This window comes from Xiphophorus maculatus, chromosome 10 (assembly GCF_002775205.1).
Source record: "Xiphophorus maculatus strain JP 163 A chromosome 10, X_maculatus-5.0-male, whole genome shotgun sequence".
Taxonomy (NCBI): domain Eukaryota; kingdom Metazoa; phylum Chordata; class Actinopteri; order Cyprinodontiformes; family Poeciliidae; genus Xiphophorus; species Xiphophorus maculatus.
Window position 1 is genome coordinate 1,556,953 of NC_036452.1, and position 16,638 is coordinate 1,573,590.

Genomic DNA, 16,638 nt, shown 5'->3' on the forward strand with positions numbered 1-16,638 from the left:
TCAAATTTTGAAATTCATCTAAAAAAATTTGAAAAAAAAAAGATTTTTTTTCTAATTTAAAAATTAGGAAAAAAAATCTTAGACTGAGATTCAAAAACAACTTTATTGCAGACGGGTCAATAAAGAAAACATCTGAAACTGTTAAAAACACACAAAAAAGGAAACATCCAATCATTTCTGAGCTCTCATGGAACCAATTATAACAAAAAACAGCCACTTCCTGTCTTGTCTAGTTTCTGTTTCCTGTGGATGTTTTTTCCCTTTAATTGCTGCGGTCTGGTCCGGTCCGGTCCGGTCCGGTGGGAATTTTCTTTCCCAACACATCCACAACCTGCTTGATGTAAACAGAGTGGCAAAGCAGCTACACTAACCAGCAAAAAGATATTTAATACAAAAATATTAGGCATTTCTGTATTAATGAATTTGGTTGTTTTTTATTTTTAACACAGAAAGTCCAGGTTGCTCTGATAGAAACCTTTTATCTGATCTGGATTGTTGGTTCTGGTGTCTCTTCTTATTAAAGAAACAAAAACACAGTTCCACATTTCAAACTAAAGTCTTTATTTAAAAAAGTAATTTATTCAATCCAAACATTTCATCAAATAAAATGTCAACTCCAAACGTTCAATCTATTAAAGCAAGAAAATCTACAACCAAGTGTTTCTGTTTCCTCCCTTTATGAGGAGAAAAACTTCTGAAACCAGACAGCAGATCTAAAGAACCACAGTGTAATATTTCATAACTGATTCATAAAGTTTTAGCTCTAGTCCTGCAGATCTTAAAACTTCCAGCATCTTGGATTCAATACATAACATTTATGTCTAAACTGACAGCAAATTCACAACATTTAAGTGTTTGTTAGTGTTGGTTTGGTTCTGGTCTGCATCAGAACCAGTCGCTCCATTCCCTGCTGAGTCGCAAAAAATTAAAGAGTTTAAAGGCTGAAATGTTTCGTTTAAGGCAAAAAACGACACAAAGATGCACAGAGCTTCGATCAGATCTGGTTCAGTTAATGCAGCGGGCGAGTTTCAGCGGGTTTCTGTACCAGCAGCAGCTTTTCAAGGGTTCTGATTGGCCGTACGGCCGCGGGTCAGGGACAGGATGGACAGAAAAAAATGAGGAAATCTCTAGAAAAAACCCTCAAACTTCTAGATTAAGCTCAGAAATTTTCTAGAAAAAAAAACATGAAAATTTTAGCTTAAAAAGTAAAATTTTCTAAAAAGAAAAAGTTTAATCTCAGAAATTTTGTAGAAAAAAGGTGGACATTTATGACTTTAAAAAGTGAAAAATGTTAAACTTTTGAAACTCAGAAATTTCAAAGTTTTCTTTCTACAAAATTTGAGCTTTTTCCAGAAACGTCAAATTCAGACATTTCCAACTTTCTTTCTAGAAAATTTCTAAGGTTAATCTTGAAATGAACTTTAGAAATTTGTTCCTTTTTCTATGTTAAATGTAGATTTAAAGACATAACTTTAAATTAAAACATGTGATTGAGCATATTCTTAACTTTTCAAAAGTTTGAAGTACTTTCTTCAAAATTTCTGAAATGTAATGATTTTTTTTAATCTCTAATGGCCGCAATACGTCGTCATAGTAACGTCACCTTCACCTGTCCAGGTGTCGGGAAGAATCTTTCCAGTTAAAGTAAAGCAGGAAGGACTTTCTTTGGCTTGTGAAAAAGTAAGAGCTTTGGCTTTGTAGTGAGGAACAGTCGCAGCATGGCGGCCATGTTTCGCCAGTCGGCGGCCATGTTTCACCAGTCGCTGCTGAAGCGCAGTCGGTTGAACGCTTCCCGGACTTCGGCGTCGGTGTGCGTCTGCTGGCTGGTCCTGATGTGGCGGACGCTGCATAACGGGACGTCCTGCTTCAGCTTCCGCTTGGTGAGAACCACGGTGCCCCCCGCCTCGCCCGCCTCCGGCCCCGTCAGCAGGAAGTAGGCGGCGTGGCGACCGCGCTCCATCAGAGTGGCTGGAAAAGACGGGAGAACGGTTCCACAAAACGCTGCTCAACTTTTTCACTTTTTAACCCTCACAGTATTTCATCTGGATTTTAGGACAGACCAACAGGAAGTTCCAAAGGAAATGATTCTCAGTTTTCAAAATATTTTACAGCTACAATCTGAAAAGTGTGGAGTGTTTCTATTCAGTCACCCACTTGCATAGAAAAAAAACACAGATGTTTTATGAGTTTCAAAAGTCAATTTTTTAACTTGAAACTTTCCATGTTTGTTTATCTAGAAATTTTTTATCAGATATTTTTAGAGAATTTTTGACTTAAAACTCTTTTAAAAAGATCTATTTTTTTTATGACCTTTGGAAAATTCCTCAGTTTCAAAAGTCAAACATTTTTGACTTGAATCTCAGAAATTTCCTGTTTTTCTGGCAGAAATTTGTTTCTTTTTTCTGTTAAATGTAGATTTAAAGACGTAACTTTAAATTAAAAAAATGTGATTAATGAGATTTTTGTGACCTCCATGTTGAATCTGCTCTGATCTAATCCATCCCATAATGTGGTTGGGTTTCCTGGCTTAGCCCCGCCCCCAGCATGATGCTGCCTCCGCCCGGTTTTACCTCTGAAGGCGACGATGCGCTCCACGCCGTGGCTGAGCTCCAGCAGGACGTCGGGGTAGAGCGGGTGCAGCATGTAGGAGCGCGGGGAACCGCCAGACGACTCCTGCAGAGAGCAGAACCGGGCTGAGCGGCGGCTCCGGGTCGGACGCCGGCCGACACAAGCAGAACCTACCGATGAGTTGGACCCGGACCCAATCAGGCCCCAGAACATGAAGACGGACACAGAGTTGGTGGTGTGGACGGCGTCGAGTCGGGGGGGGCCGGCGCCGGGCTGCAGCTGCTCCTCCCACAGCAGACCGCCGGTCCCTCCGTCCAAGATGGCGACCTGCAGGACAGAGGGGCCCGAGGGTGGAAACGGGTCGACGTGGGGGAGGAAGGTCTGATGATGAAGATGACGATGACTCACCTTAGTGGAGTTTCTGACATCATCATCTTCAACTTCAATCAAGAGATCAAGTACTTCGTCTCTGTTGAAATGACCGAAGGACGGAAAACTGGAGGAGGAGAGAGATGGAGAGAGAGAAGCATCAAGAGAGAGCTAGACAGCGACAGATATAGATATATAGACATAGACAGGCCGTCGGACCCCCCAGTGGAGCTGCTGTTGAATCTCCATCGTTGCTTCAAGGAAAGTCCGTCCACTAGCGCCACCTCTCTTCTAGAAACAACCAGCAGGTCAGAGGAATCATCCCAGTCTTTGGTCCTCAGCAAACGTCTGGCCTCCGATCTGCAAATGGAGACATGAGACCCCAGAACACCTGATGCATGCTGGGTAACGCAGGCTGGCTCTTACAGGTAGATGGGCACCAGGCCCGTTGTGTTGCTGGCCGTTTTCTCCAGGTGTTTGTCCCGCTTCAGATCCGGACCCAGACCCGGTTTGGCTCTGGTGGCGATCTCCCAGAGAGGCAACCCGAACACGCCGGAGGCTGCGGGAACGAGCTCAGGTTAGCTTCACACCGCCAACCCTGCTGCTTCCAGGGCCCAACGGCTACATTACGATACTCTGAGCGAGGTCCAGACAGAACGCAGCTCTTTGCTGCTTCTGGCCGTGAATTTGGGCCGACATCATCATCATCTGCATAGAAACCAACTTTTCACCATTTTGTTCTGTTTCTGGATGCTGAGCAGTCAGAAGGATTTCTGCTCTTTCCTTTTGGAGCGTTACGAAGCGTAACCGTGGCAACATGATATTGTTTTTACAGCCGGGAGCATCTGATTAGCATCTCAAAAGCTAAACAGCACCTGAACTATGACCCTAAACTCAGACATTTTCAGATTTATATCAGAAATTTTCTAGCAAAAGAATTAAATAAAATTTTAAATGTCAAATTTTAGATTTTTAAATTTTATTTTTTGCGTATCAAAGGTAAATGAGGAGGATTAGCAGATGTAGCTAAAACGATTTGGTTCCATCCAGAACATGTTAGCTGTTAGCATGTCGTCCTCAGACTAGAGATACGGCAACAGTCTTCAGTCAGAGGCTTCTTAAGTTCGCTGCATGACTGACTGCTACTGGAGATCCTTCCTGCTCACAACATCATCGCCCACAGTGACTGAAGATATTTGAATATGAAATATGACGACATTTAATTGATGTTTTTGATGAATAAAGTTTTTCTGAGTTTGAATTTAAAACTTTTAGAAAACTGGAGAATAAAACCTGAAACCTGCCTGTTCAGTCGTTTTAAAAATAATTTATCACTTTTCAAATATCTAGAAGGGCAACACAATATAGTTTTATGGTTTTTATACATTTCCTTTAATGAAAATGTTTTCTCAGTTTCAGTCTTTGTTAGTTTTAGTCGCTACATTCTGATCCAGGTCGGACGGGATTTGAGCTACCAACCTCTCTGCAGCAGCACGTAGTACGATCCGCCTTTGGTTCGGTGCAGCAGGTGGCTCCGCGTGGCGCCGCCGCCGACGGTGACCTCCGACCCCATCCGATCCCCCGTCCGCCCGGAGAGCAGCACCAGCTGCGTCTGCAGGTTTGGACAGGAAGCGGTTAAATCTGACGGGTCGACTCAGAACCGCCGTGACGCAGCGACAGGTCTACCTGTGTGCCATTGAGCAGGACCAGAACCACGTCGCCGACCCGGTCCCCGTCCAGATCCGGGACACTGAGGACGGGCAGGGAGACGGACAGAACCGAGGGCCGAGGCTGCTGCCAGAACACCGCACCTGGAACCAGAACTGGGTAGTAACTAGTTACATTTACTCAGTTACATTTACCAGAGTAACGTTTTTGAAAAAAAAAAAAAAAAGTACTTCTAGGAGTATTTTTACTGCGCTGTACTTTTCACTTTCATTATGAAGTATTTCTTCTCTTTCTTAAGTAAAATTTATGGATTTTCTGTCCACTGAATGAAAAACAAACTCAGTTTCTGTGTCTGTGCTTCTTTTCTCAGTTTACATGTCATGAATTTTTAATTGAAAGAAATTAATCTGGAAACTTTTTCTTTGCCTGATTTTGTTGTTTTTGGATATTTATATCAATTATTGTCCTTTTCATCCTTAAAATGCCAACATTTCCACTTAACTTCATATTTTGCTCCGTCTGATGATGAAATTTTTCAATATTAAATGATTGATCATTTGATCAGTTACTCAGCATACGTTTTATTTTACTTGAGTAAAAATATGTTGCAGTAATGCTACTTTTACTTAGGATCATTTTTCCTCCTCTGCCTGCAGACAGTCAGGCTTCACTGCGTCGGGTCGAGTTAATATTTCCAGAATAAAGTCGTAGTGTTACAAAAATAAAGTAATAATTTTATCACAACTCCTAAAGAAAAATTAAACAAAAATTAAAATGAGGTTTGTTGAGTTATACTTTGTTATAACTTTTACAGATGAGGAAATATTTCATCTTTTAACACATCAGCATCAAATTCTCAACATCAGGACTTTGAAACGATTCTGAAATCTAAGATCGACACATTCTGATACCTCAAATCTTTTCTCATTAAAACAGCTTAAAAATGGAAAAATATTGAGATTTTTTCTTCAGTTTTAGCTTCATCATGATGTTCTTTCAGTAAAATGGCCTGATTTTTAGTCTGAATACTCCAGATAACGATTAATCGATTACTACATTAATTTATGGTTATTCTAATAATCGATTAATCACGATTAATCTTTTAAGCCCCACTCCTAATTTCTGAAAATTAAATATCTACAGGTAAAAGATGGTAAAGGTTTTCTTCTTAGTGGCTCTAACAGAGGAGACTTTTCTGTTTTGATAGATAATTAGCTTGGCTGACCGCTGTGTTTGTCGACGGCGGTCAGGTTGTCAGAATGGGACAGCAGGCAGTGCCAGGATGAACTGGTCCCAGTCTGCAGGCCGCACTGGGCCCAGTTCAGCTCGCCCCCCAGCGGCCGCTCCCACAGCGTCTCTCCTTTGGTCCCGTCCAGCGCCAGCAGGAACAGACACGGCGAAGTCAGGCCTGGAAGACAGACTCTGAGAATCAAACTACCAACCTCGGCTGCAGTGAGACGCCGGCCGAACGCGACTCCACCTTCGTCAGAACACGACTTGTTTGGAGAACTTTCTGGGCTTCTGATGACGATCAGGACGTCCATCACCTTGTCGCTGTTCGCCTGCTCAACAGCCAGGAAGTCGTAGGTCACTGTGAGAGGAGAGACGGCGGTTAGCAAACGATTAATCGATCATTGAATCGTTAACTAATTTAGTAATGGCTTAATTTTTCACTGCAGTAAAAGTCGTACGCTGAAATAACAACACATTCAGATTAGTAATGGAGCCAAAGCTGCACAAAAATATCAACATTTTGCATTTAAGATAAAACAAAAAACCTTCTTTGTTCGAACCAGAAAATAATGTCTGAACTTCTCAGTTTTAGCTAAAACAAAATCTTATTTTATCCAATCATCACTCAGTTAATCCAGGAAATAATCCCCATGTCAGCCATCCGCTGTTCTGATGCCTGAACTTCTCATGTTGATGCTTTTAGCTGCAGAATCCAACCATCAAACGTTCACTAAAGGGATTTTGCTTCTGTGTTTTAGGAAGTAAAATGTTCATTTTCTTATATAAGAAGAACTGGAGTAAAGCTCGAAAATATACATTTGTATATTTTAATGCATTTCTAATATTGTATGAAAAACATGTGATATAAAGTAGAAAAAACGGGATGTGGCAATTTTTTAATCTGATTAACTGTCTGGTAATGGATTGTCATTATAATCATTTAATTGTTACATCAATTAACCATCAGAACAGTCAGTTAATGTTCAGAATAATCAATTAATCGTCCAAATAATCGATCATCAGATTAATTAATCATAACAGTCTAGAATAATTGATTAGAATAATCTGCCTGCAGCGCCGCTACTCGCCTGCGTCGGAGAAATCTCGGCTCCAGTTCAGGTTGTACTGCGGCCGCTCAGGGCAGGGGATGATGAAGGAGAAGGCGAAGACCACGGTGAGGCAGAGGAAGAGGGAGAGGAAGAACACCGCCGTCCTCCAGTGGCTCATCCTGGAGAATCCCCCCTTGCAGCTCTTCTTCTGCAGTTCTGCCGGAGCCGCGGCCGGCTCCGACCCGTCTCCCGCCGGCTTCAGAGGGGAGCCCTCGGTGGCCTGGTCTGCGGTCTCCATCGCGGCGCCTTCACAGCATCACCGGCCTGCAGAGCTGAAACAGGAAGCGGCGTCAGAACGGAAAACCAGGAGGAAACGCTCAAACTCTCACACAGACTCAACTTTTTAAAAACATGGTGGTGGCAGCATCATGTTAGGGGAAGATGGATGGATGTCAAGAAAACCTGCTAGAGGTTATTATGGGATGGATTAGGTTAAAGGTCAACAACCCTTACGACCCTAACTTTCAGTTTAACTAAACCTGATACTTCTGAACAACAACAGCAACATGACTCAGAGATTATTTTTATACAAAAAAATTTACCCAGAAAAAAAGATTATTCTTTTGTGAAAATATTATGATTACATTAAAAAGCTCAGTAAGAACTGCGAAAGCTAGCATTATTTACTTTTTATAGATTGCTTAAACGAGCTGATGAAGAAGCTGGTTCTGGTTTATGAACATCATCTTCATAGAGTATCTTCAGTCAGCGGCTTCTAAGGGTTCTCTGTAATACAGACTGCTACAGGAGCTCCTTTCCAACCCACAGCCATCAGTTAGTATGGCCTAGTTGAAGTCTGGACATAAATCTAATTGAGAACCTGTGGTGAGGATCACTAATGAGCTGTTTTGCAAAGATTTGGTGAAAATGTTTTTTTCTGTGAGGCTGAATACAAACCACAAAGTATTCATTGTAAACATTTTCATTTTCCTCATTTTTATCACAGTTTGTTGTTTTAAAGAGACAGAGTCTGGAAAATGTTTGAGTGGTGTGAATAATTTCGGCCTAGCCGGTCCGGTTCTCTTTGATGTATCAACCTTTGTGGATCTGAGCCCATTTAGACAGAACTGGTTCCAGAAACAAACAAAACACCCCAGCAGAACCTGCCATCTTCAACCAGAACAACACGCCCAGTTAGTCACCGTGGCCTCAGGTTATTTACTGCCAGTTAAACCAGGGACAGCTTCATGATACGAAAATTAAACCCTCCCCTGGTCACAGACATCTCCCAACTCAAATTTGTTTAAATAAAATTAAAGATTTAGTATTTACTGGGCATATAAGTTCGCGAAATTAGTTCAAAAACAGGAGAAGGTTCTTTGCCAACACAAGATGTTCAGCAAATGCTAAATCCACACAACAGCAAGATCGGCATCTTTGCTACAAACACGTATTATTTCAGCTAAAACAATAAAAAAGCGGAATTAAAAGGAGTTTTTCTTACGTCAACTTTCAACCGATCTTCGTCGGTCACTGGTTCTGTTCTGCAGCTGCCCAGATCTGCGCAAACTAATCAGAGATAAGCAGAACGTGAATGTCTGTTTTTACCTTTACTGTGTCTGACAGGTGTTACTATATGAAATATTTATACTTTCTACCAACAATAAAGGCATAAAACAATGAGAATATCGTTCTTCCACGACAATTCCATCTAAAATTAAATGTAACCTTTTTTAAAAAACCTATCGGAGTGTGACGGGCTTTAAATAGTTGCAACCTGACAGTCTTAATTCAGGGATAAATAGTTGCCGAGGCACTGGTGGTAGGGTGTTGTGATTGGTTGATCTTAGATCTGTAGCGCCATAGAAGTTATCGCGTCATTTCCGTAATTTTAAACGGAAACTGGTCAGTTCGCGACGTAAAGAAAATCAGTTAGCGGTGATGGTTGGAAAAAAATACGGTTCAACCTGGTAAACAAATAGAAGAGCTGGTTCAGTTGTTCGGTTGTCGACGGAATCGCCGTAGACCATGTCCGCCCAGGCTCAGATGAGAGCGCTGCTCGATCAGCTGATGGGAACAGCGAGGGATGGTGAGTAGCTGTGGGAGCTAACGGAGCTAGCCAAGATGGAGGCTCTGCTGAGGCTGGCTTGTGTTGGCGAGTGGTGGACAGACCTGCTTGAATGGATGTACCACGGAGCGCTGCTTCTTAACACAGGAAAACTGCTTCCAGGCCTTAAAATGAGTTCTAAATTTAGCGCTTACTATATCCATCCGCCGTGTTTAGTTTAAATTGACATAAATATGTGCATTTTATCCTTCCTAAAATGTGGGCTAAGTTAGCTCCAGCTCGTCTGGTGTTTATTGTGGAGTTAGGAAAGCCGCCGGCGCCATACTGCCACGCGCTGGACCATGTCCAACCAACCCACCGGATTACGCTTATAACGGAATAATTAACTCATAACTACTGTTCTTAATTTTTAATACTTAGTTACATTTCTGCCCCACATTGGCTTTAAATGCTAATTTGATTTAGCTTCTGTGGAATTAAATTTCCAAAAAAAGTATTAGGCAAACATGCGCGTTTTAATTGATGCAGTAGTTCATTAAATTGATATTTATTATATGTGATAAATAACAATGACTCTGCGCTAACATCAGTTGATTACGTGTTTAAGGTGCCTTTCATAAGTATTGAACTTTTTAACATTATGACCACAAACAACTAAATATTTCCCTGGATAAACATAAAGTTTAAAAAATCTGTGGCATGCATCTTTAATATAGTGCCTTTTAGATTAGGTTTATTGGAACCTAATTCCCATAAATTATGTCCACATGTTAGTCGCATGTTATGTTCACATACAGTCCACATGTTTGTAATTTAATCTGAGTCTAACAACAAGAACTGCAGATGTTCTGGTTCTGGCCTACAACCTGCAACTGGTAATAACTCTGGCTTGAAACGATAAAGAGTCAAATAATCATTCAACGTAAATATAAACTGCAGGTTCAAGTAGTTTCTTATGTAATAAATTGAATTTCCATAATATATTGATACTAAAGAAAACCAGTGACACTGATTTAGATCTATTTTTTGTCAAGTTGGTAACTGTATACTTTAATTTTCAACGAATTCTAGCATCACAAAATGTTTCAGTTTTATATTTATATTAAAACTTAAAACCAGAAATAAGTTGGAGTTCTTCAAAAACGACAAATTTACCTAAAGGAGGTTATTATTATTATTTAGTTTTTTTAACTGAAGGTTTGTCTCATTTATCTGGCCTGGGAGCAAATATGGCTGCTGGGTTTGTAAAGGCTGCAGAAAACTGTAGTGGCAGCATGATGCTGCGGGGGGCGTGTCCAAACCTTTTACCAAAACTGTGAAGCTTCAAAGTTCAGGAGAGCCACAAAAAAGTTTTTTTTACTTTTTACTTTTTAATTGATTTTGTTTTTGTTGAATAAACTAAACATCCAATATTAAAATGAATTAAATAAAAGTTTCTGTTGAAGAAACTGAATGTTTAAATCACACGGGTCATAGATGATGCATAGATGGGCAATGAGCTAAATTTGGGGATGATTGTTGTTCAGAACAAAACGTCTGTTTCTTCAGCCCAGTTTAAGAAATGTGTCTGATTTTGCTTTGAATCCCTGAATCTTTGATCTTATCTTCGTCTAAACTAAAGTCAAAGGAAAATTTGTGCTTAATTAACAGAGAAAACCTAAAAATGTCCTTTTCATGAAGAATTGAATTTGATGTTCAGGTGGCCGACCTTGACCTGACTTGAACCTTGACTTGGAACTGCAGGCAGGGGCCACACAAAGTCAACTCAAGGGCCACAGATGGCCCCTGGGCTGCACTTTGTTCGTCCCTGGCTTAGATCAAATTAAAACTTGTGGTTGTAAATTACAACTTTGAAAAGACTCAATACTTTTGGAGGCACTTAAAGCATTTAATCATTCATCAGCCCTGTCACCATAACTAATGTTAAATGATCAATCGTCCAGAATTTATTGCGATAAACGATAGTATTGTTGGTTTGAGATCATTTTCCAGTAATGTAATAATACAAGATCACGTCTCAAACTCTAAATTGTGATGAACATTAAACTCTGGAACTGGAAGACATTTTGAATATCTAAAATAAAAAACAAAACAACAAATGAAATGAATTCAACAAAATTATCCTTCAAAATAAGAGACCAAAACACCAGACTGAAGACCTTTATCATCCAGTTTTTGGTAGAAAAACGCTAAATGATGCAAATAGAAATGATTGGTTTGTCTTAGTTAATGGATTAATGTGTCGATCATTTATCGACGTTTTCAGGTTTATTTTTTTGTGGCCTCTGAAGCGCTGGCGGCTCCATCTGTTCAGTCACAGCGGGTCTGTGTGGTGTGCGTGTGTGATCACATTCATTTCTGATTCTTCCCATACATGTGTTGCATACAAACTGAACAATTGTGGCCCCTTTATTTTATTCATTAAGGTTCAGTGTATCATTGCCAGCCTACATCAATCTGCAAGGGAGTTGCAGAAAAGCCTCATGTTCATCGAGCCGTGAGTCACACATGATTTTTAAAGCTGTTATGATCAATATCCAAACAATTTCTCTGCCTTCCGGAGTTTATTGTAGCTTTTTATTTAAATAATCGTATAATTCCTCAGTGGCACATCAGTTACCTTCAGCTAACACGTCTAGCTGCGTTGTTTCCATACGAGCCGACAGGCTGCAACGCCTTTACACGGCAGATTAAAGATTAGCAATCCACTCGTTTACAATCTGACTTGTGTATGACTCCCAACTTCTTACTGCAGGTTTGGGCCAGAAATCTGTTCCCATTTAAACTTTTCTGCAGCGGGTTTAAAATTCTGCAGCTGAGGTGTTGAAGATGCAGAAGGGTACAGTATGTGGTGCAGATCGCAGTGTGTATAACCGCATTTCTTTCCCTTGGATTCTTTTTTTAAGTGTTTTATTATTATGAAAGGCTTGGCTGGAGATTTTTATCAAAGTGATTTTTTTTGTGCATTAGTTCATTTGTTCTGTCCAGGAACGTATTAAAAACATAATTTATGCTTTTAGTCAGAATTAAATCTCATTTCGCTGCTACCAGCTGGAGACGCACCGATCCACGTTTTCACTTTCAGTGTCGATGTCTGAGGTTTGGTTCTGATCCGATACAGAAAAACATCTGGATTTATTTAAACACATAAACCTACTGAATTGGAAATGTATTTACTAACTCTGCTCTTAAACATGTAAAAACAAAACGACTTTAATTTGTTCAGTCAGTTAGGATTCAAACAGCCAAAGGAAAATAAATCAGACAAAAACAAAATATTAGATATAAACGGCAGCAAACTGTCAGAAAGTTTGTTTATTGATATAATGTAAAGTGAATAGAAATAGACTGAATAGATTGGGCCCATTGCCACTGATATTTTTCCAATATCGGCACCGATACAGATATTGATAGTGGGTCGGTGTGTCTCTGCTTCCAGCAGCATTGTGGGCCTTAACATGATTTATTGATTCTTTGGGAAGGTAAGAACCAGACATACAGCAGTAAGATCTACATGTGTAACATCTATGTTGACTATGATTAACACAGAAACAGATATGAGTCCAGTTCCCTTAAAGGGAAGGTTTGTACGGTACCTGTGACAGCTGCAGCTAACGTTAGCGTAGCCTAACTCTTCCTCCTCCTCCTCCTCCTCACTCTTCTTCTCTTGTTTCAGGCGACGAGACGCGGCAGAGGGTCAAGTTCACCGACGAGCGAGTCTGCAAGAGTCACCTGCTCAACTGCTGCCCGCACGACATCCTGTCTGGAACGGTGGGTCACGCTTTCACGCTTTCACGCTTTCACGCCCCAAAATACACCGGTAACCTCGGCAACCGTTACTGGGTGACAAACCGGCCCAGAAGTTATCGCCATAAACGATAATATTGTTGTTTAAATGGCATAACAATAATGTGAGAACAGATTGTCAGGCTTTAAATTGTGATGAACATTTAACTCTGGAACTGGAAAACATTTTAAATGTCCAAAATAAATAAACAAACAACAAACAAAATGAATTATGAAGTTTCTCTAAACAAGATCTTTTTTAGTAGTAGCAGGTTGTTGCTAGGCAACCAAAGAGTTGGTGAGTTAGTGATTGGACCAACCTAGCTTAGCTAGCAGTGAGAGGTTGAGCAGCTAGCTACTATAAACACTGTTAAACTTTAATCTGTTACACAGTCGTCTGTTTTTCACACTGTTGGCTCAACAGGCTGCTGTGGTCAGTCTGTTTATTTAACATTAATATTCCTTTTGTAAACAGCATGGTTTGTAATGAACAAACGTTTTCACCTGACTTTAATTGCGTTTCTTATTTACTAGAAACACTGTAATTGTGAAATAGTTTTTTCGACATTAGTGGAACATCAACAGAGTTTTGCACGTTTGTAATGGAAACGCAGAGACTGAGGAATCATTTCAGACCTAATTTATTACGTAAAATCCATGAAAGTTTGTCTTTTTCTGGACAGAAAGAGAAAAATTACACAGAATATTTATTAAAACCTGCATCTTAAACAATTTTGTACATATTCAGATGCATAAACGAGTTTATTTGAGTTTGATTGTGTTGAATAATTTCTGTTGTTTTGCAGCGTATGGATCTGGGCGAATGCACAAAGATCCATGACCTGGCGCTGCGAGCCGACTACGAAATCGCCTCCAAGGAGAGAGATCTGTTCTTCGAGCTTGATGTAAGTGACGACCTTCAGAAAATGATTATTGGTTATTGCTAATCAGTCTTGATGATCAGATAAATGTTTGTTTCCCCCTGAAGGCCGTGGATCACCTGGAGACGTTCATCGCCGACTGCGACCGGCGGACAGAGTTAGCCAAGAAACGGCTGGCTGAGACGCAGGAGGAGATCAGCGCAGAAGTGGCTGCGAAGGTGTGTGTGTGTGTGTGTGTGTGTGTGTGTGCGTGCGTGCGTGCGCGTGTGTGTGTTGGCTGCGCAGCTAAACCCCATCATGCATTGCTGCGTTTCAGGCTGAGAAGGTCCATGAGCTGAACGAGGAGATCGGGAAGCTGCTGGCGAAGGCGGAGCAGCTCGGCGCCGAGGGCAACGTGGACGAAGCCCAGAAGGTTCTGCAGGAGGTGGAGAAGGTCCGCACCAGGAAAAAGGATGCTGAGGTGAGTCAGGAGAGCCGCCAGGAACAGGAAGTGCTTCCCCTTCTTAAAGGTAACACCGCGGGTTTTCTTTTCCCCTCGTCTTCGTCTGGCAGGAGGAATACAGAAACTCCATGCCAGCCTCCAGCTTCCAGCAACAGAAACTCCGCGTCTGTGAGGTTTGCTCCGCCTACTTGGGTCTCCATGACAACGACCGCCGCCTGGCTGACCATTTTGGTGGGAAGCTTCACCTGGGCTTCATCCAGATCAGAGAGAAACTGGACCAACTAAAGGTACGCACCGAACTTCCCCTTTAAAACTCTTTTTAAAGGTGACCTGCTACGCAAAGTTCACATTTTACACGTTTTTCTAATTCGATTTAAGTTTCTACTGGTTCTAAACAACAACAACAAAAATACCATAAGCAATTTCAAAACACCCAGTTCATTTTTCTTTTAGTGTCGGGAAAATTAACTGTTTCAAAAACTTTTATGATGTAACGTCACAAATCAGCAGCCACTCCCTGTTACCTAGCAACCCAAGCAAAGTTCCAGCATGTTTGGTCAGCTGGTTTCTCTGCCATATGTGCTTCTGCTTTTCAACGATATAAGGTTGTATTATTGCACGTCTATTTTGCAGCCATTTTCATGTGAGTGTAATTGTTGAGTTGGGTTCATGGCCAGTTCCAGCTTATTTGGATTTAAAGCAACAAGACGCAAAAAAACGGCTCATTGTGAAAGAAAATCTAATTATTTAAGAATAGTTTTGTTCAAAAAATAAACCGTAGATCCTGACCTGTTGGTGGAACCATACTGGGTCGCCTTTAATCTGTTTTGTTTTGTTTTTTAAAGTAATTTTGACTAAACTTGGAGTGAATATGAAGAACTAAGGAACCAGATTAGAAGTGTTGCTTCAGATAGATTTTCTTTCTCTTTAAATATTTTGTTTTTTATCAGAAAACGGTGGTTGAGAAGCAGGAGAAAAGGAACCAGGAGCGCCTAAAGAGAAGAGAGGAGAGAGAAAAAGAAGAACGGATGCGGAAGAGGTAAGAATGGAAACGTTCAGCCTTCGCTGGTCATGGTGCCGAGAGTTAACTTGACCCGGTTTGTTTCCCAGGACTCGGTCTCGCAGCAGAGAGCATAGAAGGTGAGCTGAGTTTTTATTTCATGAGAAGCTTTAGGGTAAGTTCTGGATTTGAAGCGCTTCCTTGTGTTTCTTTATTGTTTTTCTCTTCAGGTCCCGTTCACGTGACCGCAGACGGAGGCGCTCGCGCTCCGCGTCCCGGGACCGGCGCCGCTCACGCTCGCGCTCCAGGGACAGGAAGCGGCGGCACCGCAGCAGATCCCGCTCCCGCAGCCGAGGGCATCGCCACAGCCACGAGCAGAGCTCCAGACACAAGTAGGAGCCGCAGGGCTGCTTCTCTAGATATGTGACGTTTTTCTATCTATCTTTTCTATCTTGCTATCTTTCTGTTTTTCTTTCCATCTTACTTTCTGCCTTTGTCTTTATCTTTCTATCTTGCTTTCTTTGTCTTTGTATTCTTTCCCTATTTCTATACTTCTTTTTTGTCTTTCTGTTTTGCTTTCTTTCTGTTCTTTTCTTTCTCAGCACGGAGGTGAATAATGACTGCAGATGTAAATGTTTGTTTCTGCTGTTGTGACTTTATCAGATTTACCTGTCAGCTTATCGACCGTCTGATTGGCCGTTTCTCTCAGGTCGTCCAGGGACCGCGAGCGTTCGTCTCGAGACCGCTCCCGGGACCGAGACAAGCGGGACAGCTTGAACGGCCGGTCGGACTCCCGCCGGGGCGAGGAGCGGGACGCCGGAGGGGATTTCTGAAGACCAAACGACGGCGACTCGTTGCCTCCCGTCTCTTCACTCTGTCCGTTTTTATTAAACGTAGTCGTTGCCTTCCTGCGTCTCATCGTCTCCATATTTGGTCATGCAGTCGCCTCCAGCTAAACCATGACACGACTTCGGTTTCATCAGACCAGATGGCTGCAAACGTATTAAATTAGTCAAAAAATTCTAAAATGCAACTGATTTTACTCTTCTTTTTTTTTCTGATGTTTTTTGATAAAGGTCTGTAAATATGTCCGTCTGGAAGGCCCCGCCCTGTTTTGTCCCTCGGAGGCTTCCTTCCTGCTGTTGTGGTCACATGCTTTTCTTGAATGTCTCCCAGTTTAAAAACGTTTCTAATTCAGAGCCAAACAGATTTTAAACTTGTAGTCTTGATGCATCTCCACTTTAAAAAAAAAAACATGAAAAAATCTTTTTATTTTCCGATTCTGGAACTAAAAAAATAAAAGTAGTGAGCTCGACCCGGTTCTGTTCCGTTCTGGTGACGAGTTTCCTGTTAGTTTCACCTTTTCTCTTTAATTTAACAGCATCTACTGTTGGCATGGAAACGATCCAACAGTCATCGATCATTACGGCCCGTTTAGTGTAGAGAGCAGGTTGAATGGATGCTTTGCTCCCCTGATTTGTTCAGTTTGGCTGAAATCTTTTCTTTAAAGTCACAATAAAAAAACTTTTATTGTCGTCTCGTTTTTGTTTCATTTGGATTTTCAGCTAAATGAG

General features: G+C 41.3%; 3 protein-coding genes across 4 annotated transcripts in view; 2 read left to right on the forward strand and 1 right to left on the reverse strand.

Annotated features, from left to right (window-relative positions):
* kiaa0556 (KIAA0556 ortholog) overlaps positions 1-2,612 on the forward strand; it is a 31,058-nt gene extending 28,446 nt beyond the window's left edge. Inside the window, exon 30 of the transcript XR_002753347.1 lies at positions 2,532-2,612. The gene's annotated coding sequence lies outside the window, so the exon portion shown is untranslated. The remainder of the gene's footprint in view (positions 1-2,531) is intronic.
* Positions 118-8,491, reverse strand: fam234a (family with sequence similarity 234 member A). Its single transcript, XM_005803233.3, has 12 exons — positions 8,392-8,491; positions 6,927-7,219; positions 6,086-6,196; positions 5,831-6,013; positions 4,624-4,748; positions 4,417-4,549; positions 3,364-3,496; positions 3,157-3,297; positions 2,977-3,064; positions 2,743-2,895; positions 2,571-2,673; positions 118-1,968 (listed from the first exon to the last, which is right to left on the reverse strand). Exons 2-12 carry the CDS (start codon positions 7,183-7,185, stop codon positions 1,754-1,756), a joined length of 1,644 nt encoding a protein of 547 aa, XP_005803290.1. The 5' UTR covers positions 7,186-7,219; positions 8,392-8,491; the 3' UTR covers positions 118-1,753.
* A 274-nt stretch (positions 8,492-8,765) lies between these two features.
* luc7l (LUC7 like) lies at positions 8,766-16,599 on the forward strand. 2 transcript variants are annotated; one of them, XM_023341484.1, is made up of 11 exons: positions 8,875-8,976; positions 11,382-11,452; positions 12,632-12,726; positions 13,548-13,646; positions 13,730-13,840; positions 13,939-14,082; positions 14,175-14,351; positions 15,015-15,103; positions 15,175-15,204; positions 15,295-15,456; positions 15,774-16,599. In XM_023341484.1, exons 4-11 carry the CDS (start codon positions 13,551-13,553, stop codon positions 15,895-15,897), a joined length of 933 nt encoding a protein of 310 aa, XP_023197252.1. In that variant the 5' UTR covers positions 8,875-8,976; positions 11,382-11,452; positions 12,632-12,726; positions 13,548-13,550; the 3' UTR covers positions 15,898-16,599. The 2 variants fall into 2 exon arrangements, with proteins under 2 accessions (XP_014325819.1, XP_023197252.1); XM_014470333.2 differs by lacking the exon at positions 11,382-11,452 and having other exon boundaries at positions 8,766-8,976.
* Positions 16,600-16,638: the final 39 nt, after the last annotated feature.